Source organism: Ovis canadensis, chromosome 1 (genome assembly GCF_042477335.2).
Source record: "Ovis canadensis isolate MfBH-ARS-UI-01 breed Bighorn chromosome 1, ARS-UI_OviCan_v2, whole genome shotgun sequence".
Taxonomy (NCBI): domain Eukaryota; kingdom Metazoa; phylum Chordata; class Mammalia; order Artiodactyla; family Bovidae; genus Ovis; species Ovis canadensis.
The window spans coordinates 177,456,991-177,480,231 of NC_091245.1; the positions used below are offsets into that span (position 1 = coordinate 177,456,991).

A 23,241-nucleotide genomic window follows, 5' to 3' on the forward strand; every position below is an offset into this window, starting at 1 on the left:
AGCAAATGTCCCCTACTTCCTCTTTCCCAGAAGAGCTGTATTCCTCCCTCCTCTTTCCACCCTCCCTTGTTATCTGTCAGTATGATAATTTCATCAGCTTTATACACACTCTTGTCTATTAGGAGAGAGTTAAGTTACTGGGTAGTTAATAATCACTCTTGATCTTTTAAAAAATTTTTGAGTTTTATTCCTTTAAGACGAGACTCAGAAAATAAAAAATGACAAACAGTTGTTAAGTTACAAACAAATGAACAATATTTGTAAATAATATTGATGATAGATTGAAGGATGTTTTGTGGAAGGAATAGAAGTTCGAAGGTATTTTGTAACTGATTTATGGCTGAGGGTGTGTTACTCGCTGGGAGATTAGATTTAGATTGTAGTGTTTAGATAACAGGATCACTCCAAGATCTAGCTCTAAACACAGATTTTAAGCCCGCAGTAATGGTGAGCCGAGTAGAAGGGAAAGGTTAAGCTATTCAGAATAAGAACAGCAGGAGACAGAACACCAGGGTAAGAGGTCTGCTAGCGAATGCAGAAGGAACTGCACAAGAGCAGTTCTTCCGCTAGAGGATAATGTTGGGGGCAGGAGGCGACAAGAGATGAGGCTGGGGGAGTCATAGACGTTTTCATAGCCATTCTAATGAGTCAGAGCTTCTAAAGGAAAATCTTCACAAACAATAAGGCAGCCCGGGCATCCACTGGTCTCATAACAGGCTTTCTCTGCCCAGAGGCCATCTGTCTCAGGACCCAGGGAGCCCAGGTAACTTTCAGTCGGTTCAGTCACTCAGTCGTGTCCGACTCTATGCGACCCCAAGAACCGCAGCACACCAGGCCTCCCTGTCCATCACCAACTCCCACAGTTTTCCCAAACTCATGTCCATTGAGTCGGTGATGCCATCTAACCATCTCATCCTCTGTCGGCCCCTTCTCCGCTTGCCTTCAATCTTTCCCAACATCAAGGTCTTTTCAAATGAGTCAGCTCTTTGCATCAGGTGGCCAAAATACTAGAGTTTCAACTTCACCATTGGTCCTTCCAATAAACACCCAGGATCGATCTCCTTTACAAAGGACTGGTTGGATCTCCTTGCAGTCCAAGGGACTCTCAAGAGTCTTCTCCAACACCACAGTTCAAAAGCATCAATGCTTCGGCACTCAGCCCTCTTTACAGTCCAACTCTCACATCCATACATGACTACTGGAAAAATCACAGCCTTGACTAGGCGGACCTTTGTTGACAAAGTAATGTCTCTGCTTTTCAATATGCTGTCTAGGTTAGTCGCAACTTTCCTTCCAAGGAGTAAGCGTCTTTTAATTTCATGGCTGCAGTCACCATCTGCAGTGATTTTGGAGCCCCCAAAATAAAGTCAGCCAGTGTTTCCACTGTTTCCCCATCTATTTCCCATGAAGTGATGGGACTGGTTGCCATGGTCTTAGTTTTCTGAATGTTGAGCTTCAAGCCAACTTCATCACTCTCCTCTTTCACTTTCATCAAGAGGCTCTTTAGTTCTTCTTCACTTCCTGCCATTAGGGAGGTGTCATCTGCATATCTGACAGGTAACTTTAACTTAGTACTATAAAGTATTTAAAGTACAAGGATTCTGCCTCAATTTGATTAAGAACTAGGGGGTACAGAGGTAAAGAATCCACCTGCCAATGCAGGACATTTGGGTTCAGTCTGTGGGTGGGGAAGATCCCCTGGAGGAGGAAATGGCAACCCACTCCATTATTCTTGCCTGGAGAATCCCATGGACAGTGGAGCCTGGCAGGCTACAGTCCATAGGTTGAAAAGAATCGGACATGACTGAGCACACACAAATGCATGGTTGGAAAAATAAACTATGAAACTCCAGCCAGACCCTCAAAATCAAATCCTTGAGCACAAGACAAGATCCAGAAATCTGTGCTTCAACAAGCCTTCAGGGTAGTTCTTCCTGCACCTAAAATCTATAAACATTGGCTAGATCAGGGTGTGACCAAATGGCTTTGGATTAAGCAGACAATGCTTGGAATCCTAGCTCCTCCCTTTCAGGGTGGAAACTGAATTGGCCCATAGAGATTCAGTCAAGAAAACACTTCATCTCCCCACTTGGGTGTGGTCCCACCTGACAGGCTTTTTCTGGATGATTTAGAAGAGAGTTCTGGTAGCCAGTACAGAATGAGTCCAGTGCCTTAGGTTAAGTTAGGACTTTGAGTGGAAAGACTTTTCATTACTGTATTTCTTAGCATTTATTACAATGTAATTATCTTATTTATTTTCTTGGGCTTTTTTTCTCTTGCTTTTTGAAAACATTACATTATGGGAAAGTTCAAACATATAAAAACAGACAGTAATATCTTCAGTCCTCATGGATCAGTCGTCAAGCTTTAACGATGATTGACCCTAACTAAACTGATTCAGGCTTCCTTATTAGGTCAGATGGTAGAGAATCTGCCTACAATGCAAGAGACCCTAGTTCAGAGATCCCTGAGATTCCCAGGAAAATTCCCCTGGAGAAGGAAATGGCAACCCAGTAGAATATTCTTAATGGAGGAATCCCATGGACAGAGGAGCCTGGTGGGCTACAGTCCATAGTAGTATTAGTCGCTCAGTTGTGTCCAACTCTGCGACTCCACAGACTGTAGCCCACCAGGCTTCTCTGTCCTTGGGATTCTCCAGGCAAGAATACTGGAGTAGATTGCCATTCCCTTCTGCAGGGCATTTTCCCAACCCAGGGATCAAACCCAGGTCTCCTGCATTACAAGCAGATTCTTTGCCGTCTGGGCTACAGGGAAGAGAATTGGACACAACTGATACAATTTAGCACGCACGCAGTCTAATTTAATCTAAACTGCCACCTATTCTGGAGAAGACGATGGCACCCCACTCTGGCACTCTTGCCTGGAAAATCCCATGGACAGAGGAATTTTCCTACCAGGGATGTGGGAGCCTGGTGGGCTGCTGTCTATGGGGTGGCACAGAATCGGACGCAACTTAGCAGCAGCAGCAGCTACCTATTCTCCCTCCCTTGGGTTATTTTGAAGGAAATACCAGACTCCATATCTTTCACAAATTCAGGAAAAAAAAGGACTTTTTCTAACTACAGTTATATATGGATCTATGAAATAAAATGCACTGCCTAGGGCTTTCCTGATAGTCCAGTGGTTATGAATCCACCTTGCAGTGCAAGGGACACCAGTTGGACCCCTGGTCCAAGAAGATCCCAGGGAGCAACTAAGACCATACTCCACGACTATTGAGCCTGTGCTCTAGAGTCCAAATGCTGCAACTACTCCTAGAGTGCACCTAGAGCCGTAGTCTGCTACAAAACATGCTACTGCAGCGAGAAGACAACAAGTAGCCCCCGCTCACCAAACTGGAAGAAGCCTGTGTGCAGCAGCAGAGACCCACTGCCGCCAAAAATAAAATTATAATACATTTCTAAAATCTTTTTAAAATGCACTACCTATTTCAAATATATTTTATTTACTACATAAGTTAAATATTTAAACCATTGTATTGTTTTGTTTAGATAAATGTTTTTCAAAAGCTTTTTTAAGTCAAAGGAAATTTTGTCCTTTGAAGCCTAGAGCTCGTGCACCTAGAGCCGTAGTCTGCTACAAAACATGCCACTGCAGCGAGAAGACAACAAGTAGCCCCCGCTCACCAAACTGGAAGAAGCCTGTGTGCAGCAGCAGAGACCCACTGCCGCCAAAAATAAAATTATAATACATTTCTAAAATCTTTTTAAAATGCACTACCTATTTCAAATATATTTTATTTACTACATAAGTTAAATATTTAAACCATTGTATTGTTTTGTTTAGATAAATGTTTTTCAAAAGCTTTTTTAAGTCAAAGGAAATTTTGTCCCCTGCATTGCAAGGCAGTTCTAATATATAACAGAAAAAACTGGAGCAACTCTGGTTGAGAGTTAAACACCTGTAAGACAGCTCACAGAACACTGTGGTTCTGAGAAACAGTGGTTCTGGACACTGTGGCACAGTGTCCCTCTCAGGCAGAAGGGATAACTACTAAGTTCTTCCATTTCCTGAGGAGGAAAGTATAACTTGCACTCTGAAAGGTGTTCCCGACTTTGCTACATTCTTCATTTCAAGAATTCCCCCTTGCAAGGATTACTGAAAGTTTATTCTACTTTAGAGCACTAGTTGCAGATCTTCACCTTCTGATCAAGAATATATTAGCAGATTTCTTTTTCTTTCTTTTTTTTTTTTTACAGAAAAAAAAAAAATTTCTGTCAGGAAGCAACAGTCACAATTAGGAGAATCTTAAATTCAGAATCCAAATGAGTAAGGGCCATCTTGTGTTCTGTAATAGCTCCGAGGGTGTGGTTAGGACAGAGCATGGCAGTCAGGTGAGATGAGGTAGCAAGGACAACTTTTGATGAATGGACAGGGAGTTAACTGGCTATAGATCCTTCGATAACAGTTGCAAATTTAGCCCCCACCAGCAAGTGAACTTGGCCAGTCAAAGGAAGTCTTGTATCACCCTCCTCTTTCCATATTGAATGCATTCTGCATTTTCATCAAGATAACTCTCCTATGAGACACATGGAATAGCTGTGAGACATGTTGAAGTTGGAAAGCTCAATTCATGTTGTTCTCTTGAAGTGGCTGAAGATTGGTGCCAAAGGCAATTGCTACTATATGAGGATTGTGTGTGAGGAAGGATGGGGACTGAGGCCAAGAAATGTAAACTGAAGTTATTTCCTCCTATGTCCCTATCAGTCATTTGTTCCCTCCTGAGTTTTCCACCTCTTACTCTTTACAAATTCTATCCTACTAGCACACAAAGATGGTTAACTTCATCCTACTTAAAACACTCAGCTCTTTCAACACTATCATTTTATTTAATTACTAGTCTCTCTCTCTGTTCTTTCCCAGTTCAACTTTCTGAGCGTATCTTTTCTTTAACTTTATCTTTTAGCTGCACTAGATCTTCATTGCTGGAGAGTGGAGGCTGCTCTCTAGTTGCAGGCTTCTCATTGTGGTGGCTTCCCTTGTTGTGGAGCACAGGCTCTAGGGCAGGTGAGCTCCAGCAGCTGCAGCGCACAGGCTCAGCAGTAGTAGCGCATGGGCTTACTTGCTTTGTGGAAGGTGGGATCTTCCTAGACCGGGGATTGGATCAGTGTCCCCTGCTTTGGCAGGCAGATTCTAAACTACTGACCCACCAGGGAAGCCTTGTACATCTTTTTACTCTGTCTAGTTCCTTTCCACCTTCATCTAATTGTTTTTCTGTCTCCTTTCCCACTCCTAAAATATTGATGTCCATCTATTCTTGATCACGTTTTATTCTTCTATAGAACAGCTTCATCCATTTTTCCAGTTTCAACTTCCATCTACATGCTGGTGAGTCCTATATATATATTTCTAGCCCAGTCTTTTTGCCTGCCTTACTGACTCAAGTTGTGGCATATCCTGCTTATGCCTTTCAAACATAGTAAGAAATAAACTCAGTGGACTGTCCCAGCAATCCAGTGGTTAAGACTCTATGCTTCCATTGCAGGGGACATGGGTTCTGTCCCTGGTCGAGGAAGTTCTGCATGCCCACATGTCACATGGTGGAGTAAAAAAGAAAAAAAAAATTAAAAATAAAATAAATAAATAAACTCAGTGACATCCCTGCCAAATTTTTACCACCTTTGGTATTTCTTCTCCTTGAGATATATTATCATCCACCTAGCCCTCTAAAGGTGAAAACATAAAACACTCCTTTTCCTTAAATTCCAATAGGCTTAAGTCCTATGGAGTCAAACACATATCTTGCTTGCTATTGTTTCTCTTCTAATTCTACTGCCGTTGTCTCATTTCTTGTCTAAAGCATCTCTAATCATTTATTGAAATTTCTTGCTGACCATAATACCTCTCAGCCAACCTATTTTTTTTCTTAATTGAAATACAGTTGATTTACAATGCTGGGTTAGTTTCAAGTGTACAGGAAAGTGATTTGATTTTGTGTATATATATATATATATATATATGCATATATACATATTCTTTTTCAGATTCAATCCATTCTTTTTTTTTAGCATATGTAGCTCTTAAAATTTATTTATTTTTTAATTGAAAGATAATTGCTGTACAGAGTTTTTCAACCCATTCTTGATGCTGTGAAATACCAATATATGTTACCTCAAGCTGAGTTTCATGACTAGGGAATTTAGAATCTATGCACAACAAGGTGGGATAGGAAGCAGTTTGAAAGGTCTTGTATTGGCCTTCCTGCTGCAATAGTTCTTATTCCTCAGGCCAAGGACCCAATATGAGAGTTACTTCATGTGATAAATATATCAATTCCAGTTTTTACATTGAGAGACTGGAAAAACAGTCCCCGGTTTCATAAAAAACAGTGGGCCTCCTTGAGCTGGATGTTAGCCAGGACTTATTTGCCTACAGAGGAACATGGCTATCATTAACCACATTATGACACAACACCAAATATTTTTCTAGAGTTAATCCATAACTCTAGACCTACAATATACTTCTTTTCTCATTACACACTGGCCCAGAAAATTCATCAAAATCCCAGCAGGATTTTTGTTGCAAAGGTGACATGCTAATCCTGAATTTATATGTAACAAATAATCCCTTCCCCCTAAAAGAGCAAAATTCTTTAACAGCTATTCCATCAAGAATCTATATGGAGGGTAAATTAACATCACAATTAAGATACTGCTGTACACTCAAGTGGGCTTCCCAGGTGGTGCTGGTGGCAAAGAACCCTCCTGCCAACGCAAGAGATGTAGGAGACCTGGGTTTGAACCCTTCGTTGGAAGATTCCCCTGGAGGAGGGCATGTCAATCCACTCCAGTATTCTGGCCTGGAGAATCCCATGGACTGAGGAACCCAGTAGGCTATGGTCCATAGGTTCATAAAGAGTGGAACATGACTGAAGTGAGTTAGCACACACATACATTAAAATGGGCAAATAAAACTGTATGTTCGATAAAGCTAAGGCTAGAGAGATTAAATTCCCAAAGCCAACAAATTTTGAAATGGTTAATAAGTGCTTGGTAATCACATATCACTTCAGTGTAGAAAAGGAAGATAGAGACAAAACATGGTAGATGGGACAACAATTACTCTTGGCTGAGTGCCTATCACTTTCCTAACATAATTTTGTTTTTGAAAAAAAAATTTTTTTTTCAACCTAGCAAAGGTGAGCTGTTAACTTCACTGAGCTTTAAGGATAGAAATTTAACTTATATCTAGCTTCCCTCAAAGCTTGAGCTCTTTTTTTTTTTTCCCCCAGTTTTTAAAGGGTCTTCGTTGTGGCATGCAAATTTTTGGAAGAGCTTTTTATTCAGAGAATGTAATTTTAAAACCACAGTGAAATCTGAAGATGTCGTATAAAAAGTGACAGCTGTATGATAGTAGAAGCATATGAGAACATTGGTTTGGCAATTATACATGAGTTCAAGTGGAAAGTGGCATGTGAACTCTTAGGTGAGGCATGTGGGTATCTAGTTCCCTGACCAGGGATCAAACCCTTCCCCCTGCATTGGGAGCTCAGGGGATTAATCACTAGACCACCAGGTAAGTCCCACTTGTGTTTCTTAACCATAAGATGTGAGTTTCTATTCAGTATAGATAAAAAAGATAATTGTAGTAGTTTTGAGAATCAGAATATATCAAAGAATGTTACCAATGAAGTAAGATTTAATCAGGGCTTTTGAGGAAGAGCAGAAGGAAGTTCTGTCGTTCATTTTCATTAGCGCTAATGAGTCCTGAGACAGAGAAAATCCTGCCCAGTCTCTGCGAGCCCCTTATATAACCCTCCTCAGTGTTATAAATTCCCCTCATGTCCTCTTCTTTGTCATCCATCATAAGAAAAAGAGAGGACCTCCTCAATATATTACATATATATAATATATACTGAGGTCTCAGTATACAAATCCTAGGAGTACAGACATGTGACAGACACCATTTCCTCTCTGATCGCCAAATTCTTTTTCTTTGAGGTAAAATTTACAGTAAAATACACAGATCTTAAGTGTCCTATTTGATAAGTTTTGAAAAATGGTAGTGAACTCCCTAGTCGACAGAAAATACTGACTTCACCAAAAAGTCTCTCTTTGCCCCTTCCAGGCAATGACCACTCCCACCCTATGCATTAGTTGAATAAAGAGAAGTGTCATTTTTCGCTTTGGGTAGGTGGACTGTAGGTGATGAAAAGAGTTACAGAGAAAGAACACTGGGAGTCAACACAACAGTTTTTCCTGTCCAAGAGGTAACTCACAGCAATTACTTTCCAAAAGAATATAGACAGGGCAGAGGTTTATTTTAAAATATAGATTTCTAAGTAAGTAAGTTGCAATCTGTCTCCTTTCCTAATTCACTTCAAACCTTTTCATTCATCATTGAATAAACATTTATTGAGCACCGACTATGTGTTCGGCTGTTCTAGGAGGTTGTTGTGATACCCACACGCACAAATTGACAAATCTTTTTATACTGTTGGGGAAGACAAATTATAAATTAGAGGAGATAAGTATTATGGAAAAGGGGGCATGGGGTATAAGGCACTTTAGGAAGGCCTTGAAAGTCATTACAAGGATTTTGGTTTTCCCTCTGAATCAACAGGATCCAAGAGAGGGTTTTGAGCATTGTAATAATCCAACATATTTCAGAAGGATCATTTCACATACACAATGGGGTATTCTATTTTTCAGTGTCTATAATCAACTTTATTTTAATATAATCTAAACACATATCATTTAGAAAGTACCAAGAAAAATTTATGTACAAGAGCTGATGCTATTGCATTTGAAAAAAGCTGGCAAGTTCCTGCTACGAGTGTATCCCAGGAGATACCACTGAGGAAACCTGATATATTGGAGTAGATGTTGTGGCATTTGGCCCAGTTTGATAGCCCTCAGGGTTAACCTGAAGTTGTCAATGTTTGATGCTAGATGTAGAACATCTCGTAAAACCACTTCATTGATTTGCAACAAAATCAAAACCCTGCAATCATTAAGACTTCTTATACATATCTAAATTTTTAAGCAGACTGTCATATTTTAAGTCCAAGTTTCCTGGAATAGTCTGCAGTGCTAATCTTGCAAACAAAATATCAATCTCTATCCCATCAAACAGTTTGATAACTGGTACAAATAAATGCCTCTTTAACAGTTCTTAAATCTTTACTTCTCCCTGTAATTTCAACTTATCATAGAATGAGGTGAAAAAGTCACTTCAATCAGCATGTCTTGCTGCAACACACAACGCATCAATATTGGCAGTTTTTTGTATATACTCCTAATCTGTAAAATCCAGGTGTAAACATTTTCCCATCAGCATGTTCAATTACAGATTGCGGAAGATTCTTGCTTTCACTGATTTCTCGTATCCAGTCTTTCACCAGGTTAATTTTCCCAAAATTAAAATCCTGTACTGAAGTTCCTCTTTCTCTTCAAAAACCCCAGAGGGCTTCAGAGTCTCCACTAGTTTCTGTGTAAGTAGGCGGTTAGTCTCCTTGGGGGCTGCTAAGCGGAAGGGAGAGGTAATGCCATAGTGCTTCTGCGGCGGGTGTGTTTGCTGCGATCCCTGCTTTGTACTGGAAACAGCTTTGTCTCAGCGCCAGCACGACCCAGTCATACTCCGCCCCCCTCGCCTGCAACAGCAGCCAGCCATACTCTGGGCAGGATCCGCTGATATGGGAAGGAGGGGCCTTGGCTGCCTCAGCCCTGGTCCAACCTCACTCCTGCTCTGGCCTAGATAATTTTATTTTAAAATAAAAGTTTTAAGTTTAAAATTTTCTAGCTGCCTTTTTACTAGAGGCACTATAATGTTCATTTGATCTGGAACTCTTAAAAAATTACACATAAAATACATATAAAATATAGACATCTTAAGTGCATAGGTTGCGAATATTTACATATGGATGGGTGCATCTAAGTAACTGACACCCAGATGAAGGTAAGCTCACCTAATTATGCTGAGACAAGAGGCATAATCAGGACTGATTGCTTCCCTGTGAATAGATTCTTTGGGGCAAGAATATTGTCAGTGATACATTGTACCACGTCAGGAAACACATTTCTGTTTGTACCATGCCTGGTGATGATAAGGTTGAGTATCTGGTTGAGGTGTACATGACCAAATTTCAACTGTTGCCTATAAGATCCATCTTGTCCAATGTAGAGATTTACTTGAGGCATTTTCAAGCAAATTAATTCCATTCAGTGACTTAGAATTTTTAAAATGTCCCAATCTCATTTGTCCTCTGCTCCCTTAGGGCTGGACATCTTTGGACAGACAGTCACTTCTGCTTCTGTTTCCCATCAGTTCACAGGCTTTCTTTTTTCATGTAACCTTGTAAGCAGGCTGTGCACCCTGGAAGCAGGAAGCATGGAGAGTGGAGCGGCCCAGAGTTCAGCTGTCTAGTCACCGTGGAGTTGATTGTAGTCACTTCTCTATCATTAATTATAATCATAGCTGTACCCTTTTACTGGTATTATGATCTCACTGCAGGCTTTTTGTTAATACTTTATTCCTATAAAGTAAATGAAATGTTTTAGAATTGAGAGGAAATAGCAAGTTGCATTCCTGAAAAGAACCAAGAAACCCACTCTGAAATCCCAATAAAGTCTCCCTTAAACTTTAGGACCATGTGTGGAAAGCATGTGGCCATATCATCAAAGAATGACAATATTCAAGTTATATTATTCTCTAATATGTTCCTGTCCTGTGCAGCTCATGAACAGGAGAGATCCCACAGGGAACTTAAATATTTGCCCAGTGGCCCGAGAATTCTACTAAAAGGCTACCCAAAGTGACCTCCATTGTATTCAACTTGCTTGACAAAAGATTGTGGCAGGAAACAGGATAGCTAAAATGGGAAAAGATGAGTGCACGCTCACATACTTCCTCCTGTGGGACATGTTGTTTGTGCCAGGGCCTGAAGGCTGGCACTTCTGGCCGTAAATGGGGGAGAGTCTAGCTGGAGACTCTTTCCCCCACCACCTGAGGCTTCAATTTTCCAACTGCCCTAGACCTCTGGCATTCAGTCAAGATGATACCAAACATGGGCCCCCAGCATGCCAACAGAACTTGGGATGAAGCCCAGAATGGTTTCCTGCACAACTGTGGGGTGAAGAGATGGATCCCTGGGAACCAAGTCTGGGCGGAATCAGCCCCTCTATCCAGAAGGATGGATCTCCTTCCATCCTCCTCCTCCATAGGCCCCTCTCCTAAGCTAAGCCCAGAAGCACACTTAGCTCTCTTCAGCAGAAAACATGACAACTCCCTCTGAGCATCCTGCCACTCCCCCATTTTTGCCTTTCAGAAAATACCTGATTGCAGCCTCTACTTCTATCCTCCCCTTATTCAACCCACACCAAATCATCTACATTCTCTACTGCTTTCAATCTTCTCCAATCTATTATGTTATCTGTATCTTCTTCAGCTTCATTTGATGTGACACTGCTGTTCCTTGAAGCTGTCTTCAGCTCCCGTGCAGCTCTTACCCTTATTAGTGTCTAAGTATAATTACCAAATAATTATCTAGTAGCCGGGTTTCTTCTTACGCACCTATAGAAGGTACCAGGCCCTTTAAACATGAGAAACTGTATTATCCCACATGATTTTTCTAATAGATCTTGTATCCTACCCTCCTCGGAAGTGCAAGTCTCAGTTAATTTACTTGCTTAAAACTTTTCAGTGGCCCATCACCCAGGGATGGTCTGAAGCTTATTTTCCACGACATTCTGTCACTACTGGCAATTTCTTTGTCCTAAGTCTTTTCACAACCTTGGCATTGGTCCCTATACTGAAAAATGATCTTGCATCCTCCTTTACATCTAGATAATTCTTCCTTTAAATTAAGAAACTTCCTGTTTGATCACAGTCATCACATGGTGATACAGTTGTTTACATAGCAGTTATCCCCATTATACTGTAGGCCACTTAAATGAAGGATTCTTTTGCTAGTCATTGTTTCTGTGTAGTACATATGCCTGGGATATAGTAATTATACAGTGGTTACTGCCTCAGAGTTATGGGTCTCCAGGTAGATGCATTAAGCCTTGACATAAAAATGTTCTTTTTCCCAGGAATATACTTTCCTAGCGAGAATTTTTGTGCAACTCTTTACTGACAACTTGTGCTTGAAATGCAGGGCTAATTAAGATAAACATGTATCTCTTTTCTCCCTCCAACTAAAAACCAGATGCCCACATTCAGCTTGTAGAAAAGTACCAGGTAATTACCTGTGTACACACTCAGGGCACAGCATATTGTCCTCCAGATGTGGGGGTGGAAAATCACCAGAAGGTATCAGGAAGAATGCGGACACCTTCCTTCCTTTTCCAGGCACCCATGCCTGCCCAGCATGAAACTGTAAACGAACCCAGCCTTCTGTGTTAGCTGGGAGACTTCTCCCGTGGACCACACACCAGCGGACCTCTGGGGAAGAAATAGAGAGGCAAGTATGAGCACAGCAAGACCCAGTCCTAATGTGTGAGTCTGCACCATGGCCTTTGACTCAACTGTCTTTCTCAAGTGCCAGCTCTCAGATACTAACACCGGACGCCTGCTTATTCCACTCTGTTGCTCTTAGAAAATAATGTAAAAACATTACATTTTTAAAAAGAAATTTAAAATTTCCTGTTAAAATTTTTTAAAAGAAACAAATAATACAGTCGGACGTGTAGAGGCAAGTGGGTAGATGACAGTGTGTTCTGGGGTGGGGGTGGGGTCAAACCTTACCTCTGCCCATCTGGGATTCTGACAAAAACATTAACAAAGGAAAAACAGTTGATGAACTCATGCAGCACACACGGTTTAGGGGAAAAAAAGCAAAAACTAGCTTAAAATGGCAGCTTAGAATATTCCATCTTATATAACACCTTCTGACAAAGAATAATACATTTGTAAAGAAATGACAGGACAAAGGGAAGCAGTTTTATGCTCCCACGGGTGGCAAACAGTGGGAAGGTAAATATATGGGAGGAAACTAACGGATGAGGTATGTTTGCAGGTTACTCTGGATAAATCTGTCTCCAGCAAAAAGAACATAGATATCCTGCCTTTAGGCAAGAAAAGGAGAGACTTCTCTGGGTTTGCTGCTTCTTAATTGCCCTCAGCTCAAGATTTTTATGGCAAAGAGCATTCATTCTGGCTTCCTTCAATAGAAACATTAAGCCAGATTAGGTCTGGGAAGGCCATCAGTTCAGGGGTCTCATATCTTAAAAATTTTGTTTAGTTTTTCAGCAACATCAATGGTTTAATGGAGAGGGGTGTCTTACACATCTGAAGCAAAGTCCTGGAATAACACCCCACTGTGTGCAAAAGACTGTGGGCAGGATATGCTCCCAAGCTTTTCTCCTGAGGGGCAAGGGAGGTCACCAGGGAATAAGGGTTTCAACAGACATTGTAATGGCTAACTAGTGCATGGTCTTCCTTAATTTTATCTCCTTGATAAAAGAGCCTCTTGATGAATGTGAAAGAGAGTGAAAAAGTTGGCTTAAAGATCAACATTCAGAAAACTAAGATCATAGCATCTGGTCCCATCACTTCATGGGAAATAGATGGGGAAACAGTGGAAACAGTGGCTGACTTTACTTTTTGGGCTCCAAAATCATTTCATGCAGCCATGAAATTAAAAGATGCTCCCTCCTTGGAAGGAAAGTTATGACCAACCTAGACAGCATATTGAAAAGCAGAGACATTACTTTGCCAACAAAAGTCTGTCTAGTCAAGGCTATGGTTTTTCCAGTGGTCATGTATGGATGTGAGAGTTGGACTATAAAGAAAGCTGAGTGCTGAAGAATTGATGCTTTTGAACTGGGGTGTTGGAGAAGACTCTTGAGAGTCCTTGGACTGCAAGGAGATCCAACCAGTCCATTTTAAAGGAGATCAGTCCTGGGTGTTCATTGGAAGGACTGATGTTGAGGCTGAACTCTAATACTTTGGCCACCTGATGCTAAGAGCTGACTCATTTGAAAAAACCCTGATGCTGGGAAAGATTGAAGGCAGGAGGAGAAGGGGCCGACGGAGGATGAGATGGTTGAATGGCATCACTGACTCAATATGCATGAGTTTGAGTAAACTCCGGGAGTAGGTGATGGTCAGGGAGGTCTGGTGTGCTTCAGTCCATGGGGTGGCAAAGAGTTGGACACCACTGAGCAACTGAACTGAACTGAATTTTATCTTCTGTAACTCTTACAAAAACATCATGAAATAGGTATATTATTATTAACCTACTTTACCCAGAGCAACCTGGAAACTAGAGATACAGAGCTTTAGCCCAGGCAGTTGATTTTAGAGCCTGCTTTTACTTTTGTATTTCTTTAAAGAAGGGGGAAAAATTAAGCCAGATTGCTGTCTTCTTCTGATGACTTCATTAATTTAGAACAGTGTTTCTCCAAGTGTGGTCCGCAGATTAGCAGTGCCTGGGAAATTGTGGCAAATGTAAATTCCCAGGCCCTACCAAGACCTGAATCAGAAAAATCTGTGGCTGGGACTTAGGAATCACTATGCCTTCAGGTGATATTGATAATATTCTGAAGTTAGTCAGTGGCTAATATCAATTAAGCTTCTTTCCCCACCTGAACCAGAACCTGTTCTTAAAAATGAGCTTACTAGGACTTCCCTGGTGGCACCATGGATAGGAACCTGCCTGCCAATGCAGCGGACATGGGTTGTATCCTTGGTACGGGAAGATTTTACATGCCATGGAGCAACTAAGCCTGGGTGCCACAACTCCTGAGTCCAAGTACCGTAACTGCTGAAGCTGGCTTGCCTAGAAGCCTGTGGTCCACAAGAGAAGGCTCCGCAATGAGAAGCTCACCCACTGCAACTAGAGAGTAGTGCCCAGTCCCTGCGACTAGAGAAAGCCCATGTTCAGCAATGAAGACCCAGTGCAACCGCAAAGAAATATAATGATCTCACCACAGGTCTCTTGTGATCCTACTGACTCCGTCTTCACGGCCCTGGCTGCCATTCTGCTCCAGGAGGCAAACACAGCTTCTGAGTCGAGGGCAGAAGTGGATACAACGGCCTCAAGAGGCGGAGGAGCTCCCTCAAGGGCAGGTGGCCCCCGTGCAAGAGGAGCAGCCCCATCAGAAGATGTTTTCTCAACAGAGCATTCCAGTGGTAGTTCCCCCTTTTCTATCTTTATCCTTTTCGATAGTGACAGGATCCTGGCCTCCTGTGTTGTGGCAGGAATGTTCTACAAAGAGGGTTTAAAAGATGAAAGGCTATTATTCTACTCACTTTCTGATGCTAAAATAAGTAATTAGAATGAGAACTAAATCTTCTACTGAGCCACATTCCCTACAAATTACTCACTTTTTGATGAGGGTAAGCATATTCACAGAGTCGTTTATATCCATCTAGTTTCTAAGACAAGAGAAGAGTGAGTGATTAATCAGACTAAGGTTCATGGTCTGCCTCCCAAGAGTCTCATTCCCACTCTGGACTCTCACCGGGCCTTTGGTGCTCAGTTTTAACTGCTGGCACCAAGCACGAATGACATCCCTGTGGATCAGGTTGACAGGTGGCAGGACTTCAGGTAGAGGGGGGATGGGGATCCGCGTCGGTGTCTTCGGAGGTTTCACACTGGCACAGTGTTGTGATGTGTCTCCTGGACAGCAAGCTGAAGGGGAATGGGATAGAATGAGCAATAACTAACTTTAATGTAGACCTTTCGAATGTCAAAGTACAATAACGTTTAGTTCTCAGTAGTCTAATCCCCACTGTACAATTCAATGATTCCCAAAAGACTACCTAACCTCCAAGGATGTACGTGTGCAGTCACGTCTGACTCTTTGTGGCCCCATGGACTGTAGCTCGCCAGGGTCCTCTGTCCATGGGATTTCCCAGGCAAGAATACTGGAATGGGTTGCCATTTCCTCCTCCAGGGGATCTTCCTGACCCAGGGATCAAACCCTCATCTCCTGCATTGGCAGGTAGATTCTTTACCACTGAGCCAGCTGGAAAGTTGCAAACTTCAAGGGACAGAACCTCAAACCTAAGACTGACACTATTTCTGAATCCCTCAGTTTTCTTACTTCCTAAAACTCCCCACTACTCACACACACTTGCTCTTTTGGTTACAGCAATAAGCCACAGACTCTGAAGAGGTTGACCCAGAGACTGCACTTCTCTAGAGGTTAACCTAGAGAGTGCACTTCCAATTCCTGAGGGAATAATAGAAGTTTTTAGAACTGAGGTCATAAATACTCAGTGATATGTTGCCCTCTCAGCACAAGGCAAAATAAACCACTCAGCAATGCTACACAACTACTAGTGCCCATAACTCTTGCAGCCCACCCCAGCCGGGGCAGCACTCCGGTTCCCTGATGCACTCAAATACTCTTACCATTCAAGAAGGATTCAAAGGACACACGTCCAGAACAGTCACAACTATAGTGACACTAAATGTAGGTGGTTTGCCTCATTCTTCTAAGTGAGTTACAACTGACCCTCCACCCTGACCTTGACCCAGCTTAGCATAAAGTGAAGCTTCAAGGGTGGGATTTCAAATTTATACCCATCTGTACTTGGATCACTACACATTGAGCTCCTTATCTCCCAGCAGCAGAGTAGGAGAAACAATGCTCAGAACCAGGAGGTGAGACTTAAGCTAGGCTTCAAAGTGTAGGATTTACAGAATACAGGATGAAAATTTCTTTCCTACTTTTTCAGAAAAAAAATCCCTCAGCCTTCTCAGACCCAAGGAACACGATTTGAGGAACTGTAGCTCTCTTACCTGTGCTATTTTTTGTATCTCTTTTTCTTTTGGTCCCCTGTGCTGAGTTTTTTGCTTTCTCTGCTTCACCAGAAGTTCCCTGTCCCTCTTCACCTTCTACTGATGTGAGTTTGCAACTCGTATGTTCTTCAGATTTCTCTTTGGAGTTGTTCTGGGGACAGAGGAACCAGCTAGTCATTGTTTTGGGGTCCACCCCACTGCATCCACTGCCTGACTTCAGATACCTCACGTCCAAGTTACCAACACAATCACTGAACTGTGCTGGCAATGTGGAATCCCTTCTGGACATCATCTTAATACTCGGGTTTATAAGAAAGGCAAGCAACGATGGGGAAATGGAAGGCCGATTTGAAAGTATGAGAAAAGGGGAATTCCATGGTCGTCCAGTGGTTAGGACTCTGCTTTCACTGCCAAGAGTCCAAGTTCAATCCCTGGTTGGGGAGTGGGGGAACTAAGATTCTACAAGCCAATCAGCACAGCTCCCTCCCCCCCAAAAGAAAGAAAAGATAAAACAAAAGGCATAGAAGAAACTAGTCTCTGCTTGGAGAAAACCCTAAGATCTCTCATCATATCCATTCTCCCTCACCTGGAAGATTTTTTTTTTTCCCTATTCCCCTCCTTGACCTCTACCAGATAAACCTCTCCTGTACTGTTGCTCCAAGCTACTGTCATGAAACTCCTTTCCAACCTATTTACTTTGCTGGAAGGAATATCACTCAACTCTACACACACCACCCTCCCTTATATTCATATCCTTAAACTTTAATCCTCTTTCAGAAGCTCACTTTAAGTGTTAAGTTCATCTAATAACTTTTACTTTACAGACCAATACAAATCAACTGATTCATTCCTACCACTTGATGTAGGTTTATATTTGCTTGTGTGATTTGATCCATACCTGTTATTCCATTTGATTAGGAGGGTAGAATTCATTTCCCTTTTGTTGTAAGAAATACTGGTTAACTTAAACAAGAGAACAGTAAAACTGTTTGATACAAACAAACTAACATCTGTTGAGTCTATACCTTCCATCAGGTATTGTTCCCCAGGACAACACTCCTTTTCTTTCAATTTTCAGATGCAGAAGTTGAGGCTCAGAGGTTACATAACTAAGGGCACACAGGTAAGCATTTAAGATAGAAATTAAACCACAAATCATTAATCCCAGTTTTGTTCCCAAACCTAAATCCTGTCACCTCCAAGATGGAAGTATGGGACAAATTAACATTTGCATGGCATCTTTACATCTCTATAGCAGGGTTTACATTCATACTCAAATCTCACATTTGCATAGCCCTTACACAAACTACTAACTTTGGGGCTACACAAAAGGGTTTTTTTTTGGCCACACCAGGAGGCTAGTGGGATCTTAGTTCCCCAACCAAGGATCAAACCCTGGCCCCAAGAAGGATGCTGAGTCTTAACCACTGGACCGCCAGAAAATTACCTGCTTACAAAAGTCTTAATTAAAATTGGGAGGGCAAAAATGACCTGGTTCTGGGAAAGAGAGCTGGAGAATGCTCAAGTTTCTCTGGCAGAGTAGCTCCATTTTTCTGGACAAGCCCCACAGCCTCTCCAAATTTAATTGCTGTCTGCAGTGCTCCTTTGTATGTCTGGTTTCCGCTTATTTCTTGGCCCTAATGACTCAATGAATGCAGATCCAGTGACTTTGGTTTCGAACCTGTGTCTATAGAAGGGAAACTAAAGGATCTCATCCAGTATACGAGGCAACGATCATATCAAGGAGTTTCTTTTTTTAACAAGAGAAGGAAATTCTTAATTTAAGAATCAAGGCAGCTTCTTTTCTACTCAAAAAGTGAGGGAATTCTAAGGGAACTCTTAGAATTCCAATTCTTAAGGCACCTTCTTTTCTCCTCAAAAGAGAGATTAAGTGTGCCCGACAATGATTCACAAAGACGGACAAAAGCAAACCCATTCAGATTGTACTTACCTCCTTGTTTGTGCTCTCCATGCTCAGAAAGGTCAAGGTTGATAAAATGAAGACTCTCCTTACTTCTAAAATGGCTCCGGCCCAAGATTGCTCTTTTAAAAGTCTCCTCCTCCTTCCGCCACCCATAAGCTCTTTCCTTTTTCTCCTCCCCTCTGTCCCTCCCCCATAACATGTGAAAGCTATCTTGCCTGCTTTCTTATTCACGAGTCACTGTTGCATGAATGAAAACATTCGAGGCCCTTTCCTGTGAGTTTTTAACATTATCATTGAGGGTGTGGTCACGGAGACTTTGGGAAGTTGAAAGCTCCTTTAGAAAAATTACAAGGGAACACTTAGAATTCCAACTCTAGGAGTTAGACACAGCTCAGAGGTTAAAGTGTCCGCCTCCAATGTGGGAGACCCGGGTTCGATCCCTGGGTCAGGAAGATCCCTTGGAGAAGGAAATGGGTAACCCACTCCAGTATTCTTGCCTGGAGAATCCCATGGGCAGAGGAGCCTGGTGGGCTATAGACTGTGGGGTTGCAAAGAGTCAGAAACAACTGAGTGAGTACCTCTGAATCATCTTCATTTTCCCAGTGTAACTGAAGGTAATGTTTCTAAGTTCTAAAGTAAGAGATACCTAATCCTGGGCAAGATACAGTCTGTAATTTGTGTGTTAATAAATGGAATGTGTGGTGAGATTATAATTTAGAAATTCTTAGGCCAACCACCATTTGGGGAAATACAATTCTGAAAGAATTCACCAACCACTAAAAAGAAAAAAAGGAGGGGGATAGCTTATGTCCTACAATAAGGTATAGTATTAGAATAAGTTAAAATTTTTGAGCATAATTAAAATTAATACTACTGAATTACTGAATGAAGCAAAAAGCCAAATAACTTTCTCATATTAATATATATTATATACATAGTATATATTATTACATATATATAATCCAAGCAAATAGGCATTCAATTATGATGCTTGAAAAGGAGGAGCATTTGTCAGCCTGTGATGGGGTTTAGACTTCATTAAGGAACTCAGGAAAGTAGATCTGAAAGACCAGGTGCGCTCACCTAACTGAACAGAGGAAGGTGGGGAGGGACCAGCCCAACCCTGTTCTGAGGAGGAAAGTGTAAACAGTCTGGACAGTGTGGCCTTTTCATCTGTAGGCTAAAAGCAATAGAAAGTTAATGAAAAATTAAAGATGGTGGTGGGGATGAATGGGAGTGGGTGGACTCTGATGAGCATTATTTTAAAGATCTTTCTAGGACATCCCTGTTTGTACAGTGGCTAAGAATCTGCCTATCAATACAAAAGACACAGATTCAATCCCCTGTCCAGGAAGATTCCACCTGCCAGAGGGGAAGTAAGCCTGTGAAGGACAACTATTCAGCCCCCACTCTAGAGGCTGTGCACTGCTACAAGAGAAGCCCGTGCTCTGTGACTAGAGAGGAGCCCCTGCTCTCTACAACCAGAGAAAGCCCAAACAACAAGCAACAAAGACCTGGTGCAGCCAAAAAAAACAACGAGAGAAAGCCCACACAGCAACAAGACAAAAAACTTTTTAAAATTTAATTTAATTTAATTAAAAAAAATAAAAGGATGATCTCTCAACTGCAGTGAGGAGAAAGAAGTGGAGATGTGTTGAAATGGAGGACAGATTAGAGAGACATGAGTAGTTCTGCCAGGTTTTCTTTTCTCTTTGTTTTTGTATTTTCTCTTCCTCCCCAAATTTTGATTGAATAAAGTAAGGTGAGTTAAGCCTATAGTCGTTTACCTGGAGGCAATGAATCTTAAAAAGTCATTAATTTGCAGATACAGAAGACAAAACAGGATTATATCATACTCAACCACCATTTCACATTTGATGAGATAGAGATTTTGTGGGAGGTGTGACTGTGGAGGCTGGTTGGAGAACTTGTTTGAATCTCTCTGCACTGTGTATTCATAGACATGCTCTGTTCAAAGTTAGGCTAATTTAAGATTTATTGTTGTTGTTGAGTCATTAAGTCGTGTTTCACTCTTTGGGACACTGTAGGCTGTAGCCTGCAGGGTTTCTTTCTCCATGGGATTTCCCAGGCAAGAATACTGGAGCAGGTTGCCATTCCATTCTCCAGGAGATCTTCCTGACCCAGGAATCGAACCTGAATCTCCTGCTTGGCAGGTGGATTCTTTACTGCTGAGCCACAGGGAAGCCCCATTTAAAATTTATATATAATTCAATTCGTATCCAGAATGATTTTTACCAGTTTAATTATTCAATTATGACACAATTTCTGACAATCTACCTTTTAAATAGTTTCTCTCATAGTGGGAAATTATTGCTCTTTATGGGGTTATTTTATTTTAACAAACAGGTTAGTCATTTAGAATTAAATCTAGACAGTAAAGTAGGCCATCAGGTTTGTTAGTAACTTTGGTTAAAAAAGGGAAAAACTGGGGACCTTCCTGGTGGTACAGGAGACAGAAATCCTCCTGCAAAGGCAGGGGACACAGATCTCATCTCTGGTCCAGGAAGATTCCACATGCCACGATGCAGCTAAGTCCCTGAGCCACAACTACTGAGCCCTCGCCTAGAACCCCAAGAAGAGAAGCCATCGCAATGAGGAGCCTGCGCACCACAACAAAGAGTCGCCCCGACTCACCACAACTAGAGAAAGCCTGCGTGCAGCAATGAAGATGGAGCAGAGACAAAAGTAAATAATTCTTTTTTAAGGAAAAAATTGGAGGTAGCTGGTAGAGCTGATATCATGAAGTGGGAAAAAAAAAATCTGTCTCTTTATAATCTCCATTCCAACTTCCTTCCTCCCTGTCTTCCTTCCTGCATTTATTAGGCACAAGGAAAGTTATGACCAACCTAGCTGCTGCTGCTGCTGCTGCTAAGTCGCTTCAGTCGTGTCCGACTCTGTGCGACCCCATAGACGGCAGCCCAACAGGCTCTGCCTTCCCTGGGATTCTCCAGGGAAGAACACTGGAGTGGGTTGCCGTTTCCTTCTCCAACGCATGAAAGTGAAAATTGAAATTGAAATTGCTCTGCTGCTGCTGCTGCTGCTGCTGCTGCTGCTGCTGCGTCGCTTCAGTCGTGTCCGACTCTGTTAGCGACCCCATGGACTGCAGCCCACCAGGCTCCTCTGTCCACCGGAGTTTCCAGGCAAGAGTACTGGAGTGGAGAGCCATTGCCTTCTCTGGACCAACCTAGACAGCATATTAAAAAGCAGAGACATTACTTTGTCAACAAAGGTCTGTCTAGTCAAAGCTATGGTTTTTCCAGTGGTCATGTATGGATGTGAGAGTTGGACTATAAAGAGGGCTGAGTGCAGAAGAGTTGATGCTTTTGAACTGTGGTGTTGGAGAAGACTCTTGAGAGTCCCTTGGATTGCAAGGAGATCCAACCAGTCCATCCTAAGGGAAATTGGTCCTGGGTGTTCACTGGAAGGACTGATGTTAAAGCTGAAACTCCAATATTTTGGCCACCTGATGTGAAGAGCTGACTCATTTGAAAAGACCCTGATGTTGGGAAAGATTGAAGTCAGGAGGAGAAGGGGCTGACAGAGGATGAGATAGTTAGATGGCATCACTGACTCAATGGACATGAGTTTGGGTAAACTGTGGGAGTTGGTGATGGACAGGGAGGCCTGGCATGCTGCGGTTCACAGGGTCACAAAGAGTCAGACATGACTGAGTGACTGAACTGAATTGAACTGAACTGAATAAGAAGGTGATTTCGATTGTTTCTTCACAGAAGTTCCCAAAACATGAGCAAACATAGTGGTATGAATTACATACCTAGTTTCCTTTGACATCCACTTTAAAGGACAGGACATGCACATCGGGGCAGATTTACCATGAAGCCACTAAAATTTAAGTTCTAGGTACTTGACTTGCACTGGCTCATCCCAATTCCTGTGAAGGCTCTAGCAGTTGTGCATTCCTAATTTTACTTTATTTTTCTTAAAGAGGGAACTCCACAGTTGTACAAGTTTTAGGTGATTCACAAATTCTGAAATGTTTGCACCAAACAATAGCATTCTTGACAATCACATCTAGTGTGTTCTTTGCTTCCCCTTCCCAGCTTCCCTTCTCTCCTTCCAGTTAACTGCTCCAGGAGAATCATTACTTGCTTATTAGGTTTCTATCTTCTGATCTTTCTGTAGATACTAAGTGCCAAAGTCATTGTGAAATTACTTTGAAATTTAGTATACATCTGAAACTGGTAACACTTTGGGGCTGACAAATTGCAAAAAAGCAGCTGCTCAGGTGGGCCAATTAGGAAAAAAGTTGCCACTTTCTCCAGGCTGATGCAGCTCTGAGTGAGGCCACAGGGCTTGGCAAGAGGCCCCTGAGCTTTATTCCAGCTTCAATTCACATTCTTTCTCTGTAGCGCCTGTGTGAAGGTCACAGCCTGTACTATGTGCTTTTACTCTGGCAGTTCTGTGTACCTGGTTACTTCTTTTCTTTTTTTCTCACACTGTGTGGCAGATGGGATCTCAGTTCCCTGACCAAGGATGGACCCTGTGCCCCTTACAGTGGAAGCGTATGTTCTTAACTGAATGGACAGTCAGGAAAGTCCCCTGGTTTATTTAAAATATGTCG

General features: G+C 42.0%; 1 protein-coding gene and 1 pseudogene across 1 annotated transcript; both read right to left on the bottom strand.

The window, feature by feature from the left end:
• Positions 1–8,713: 8,713 nt before the first annotated feature.
• On the bottom strand, positions 8,714–10,160 carry LOC138441407 (poly(A) polymerase alpha pseudogene; annotated as a pseudogene).
• A 304-nt stretch (positions 10,161–10,464) lies between these two features.
• Positions 10,465–18,686, bottom strand: DPPA4 (developmental pluripotency associated 4). Its single transcript, XM_069572816.1, has 7 exons — positions 18,666–18,686; positions 16,715–16,865; positions 15,429–15,598; positions 15,292–15,342; positions 14,893–15,172; positions 12,210–12,405; positions 10,465–10,495 (listed from the first exon to the last, which is right to left on the bottom strand). Exons 1-7 carry the CDS (start codon positions 18,684–18,686, stop codon positions 10,465–10,467), a joined length of 900 nt encoding a protein of 299 aa, XP_069428917.1.
• Between the last annotated feature and the right edge of the window lie 4,555 nt (positions 18,687–23,241).

What these genes read in the sequence shown, in the direction of transcription:
- DPPA4 (XM_069572816.1), bottom strand. Translation starts at nt 18,686, where the DNA reads ATGGAGAGCACAAACAAGGAG. An exon ending in AACTGAGCACCAAAGGCCCG is followed by an intron (nt 15,343 to 15,428) that starts GTGAGAGTCCAG and finishes CTCTTGTCTTAG; the next exon opens with AAACTAGATGGATATAAACG. An exon ending in TGCCCTGAGTGTGTACACAG is followed by an intron (nt 10,496 to 12,209) that starts GTAATTACCTGG and finishes TTTACTTTATAG; the next exon opens with GAATAAAGTATTAACAAAAA.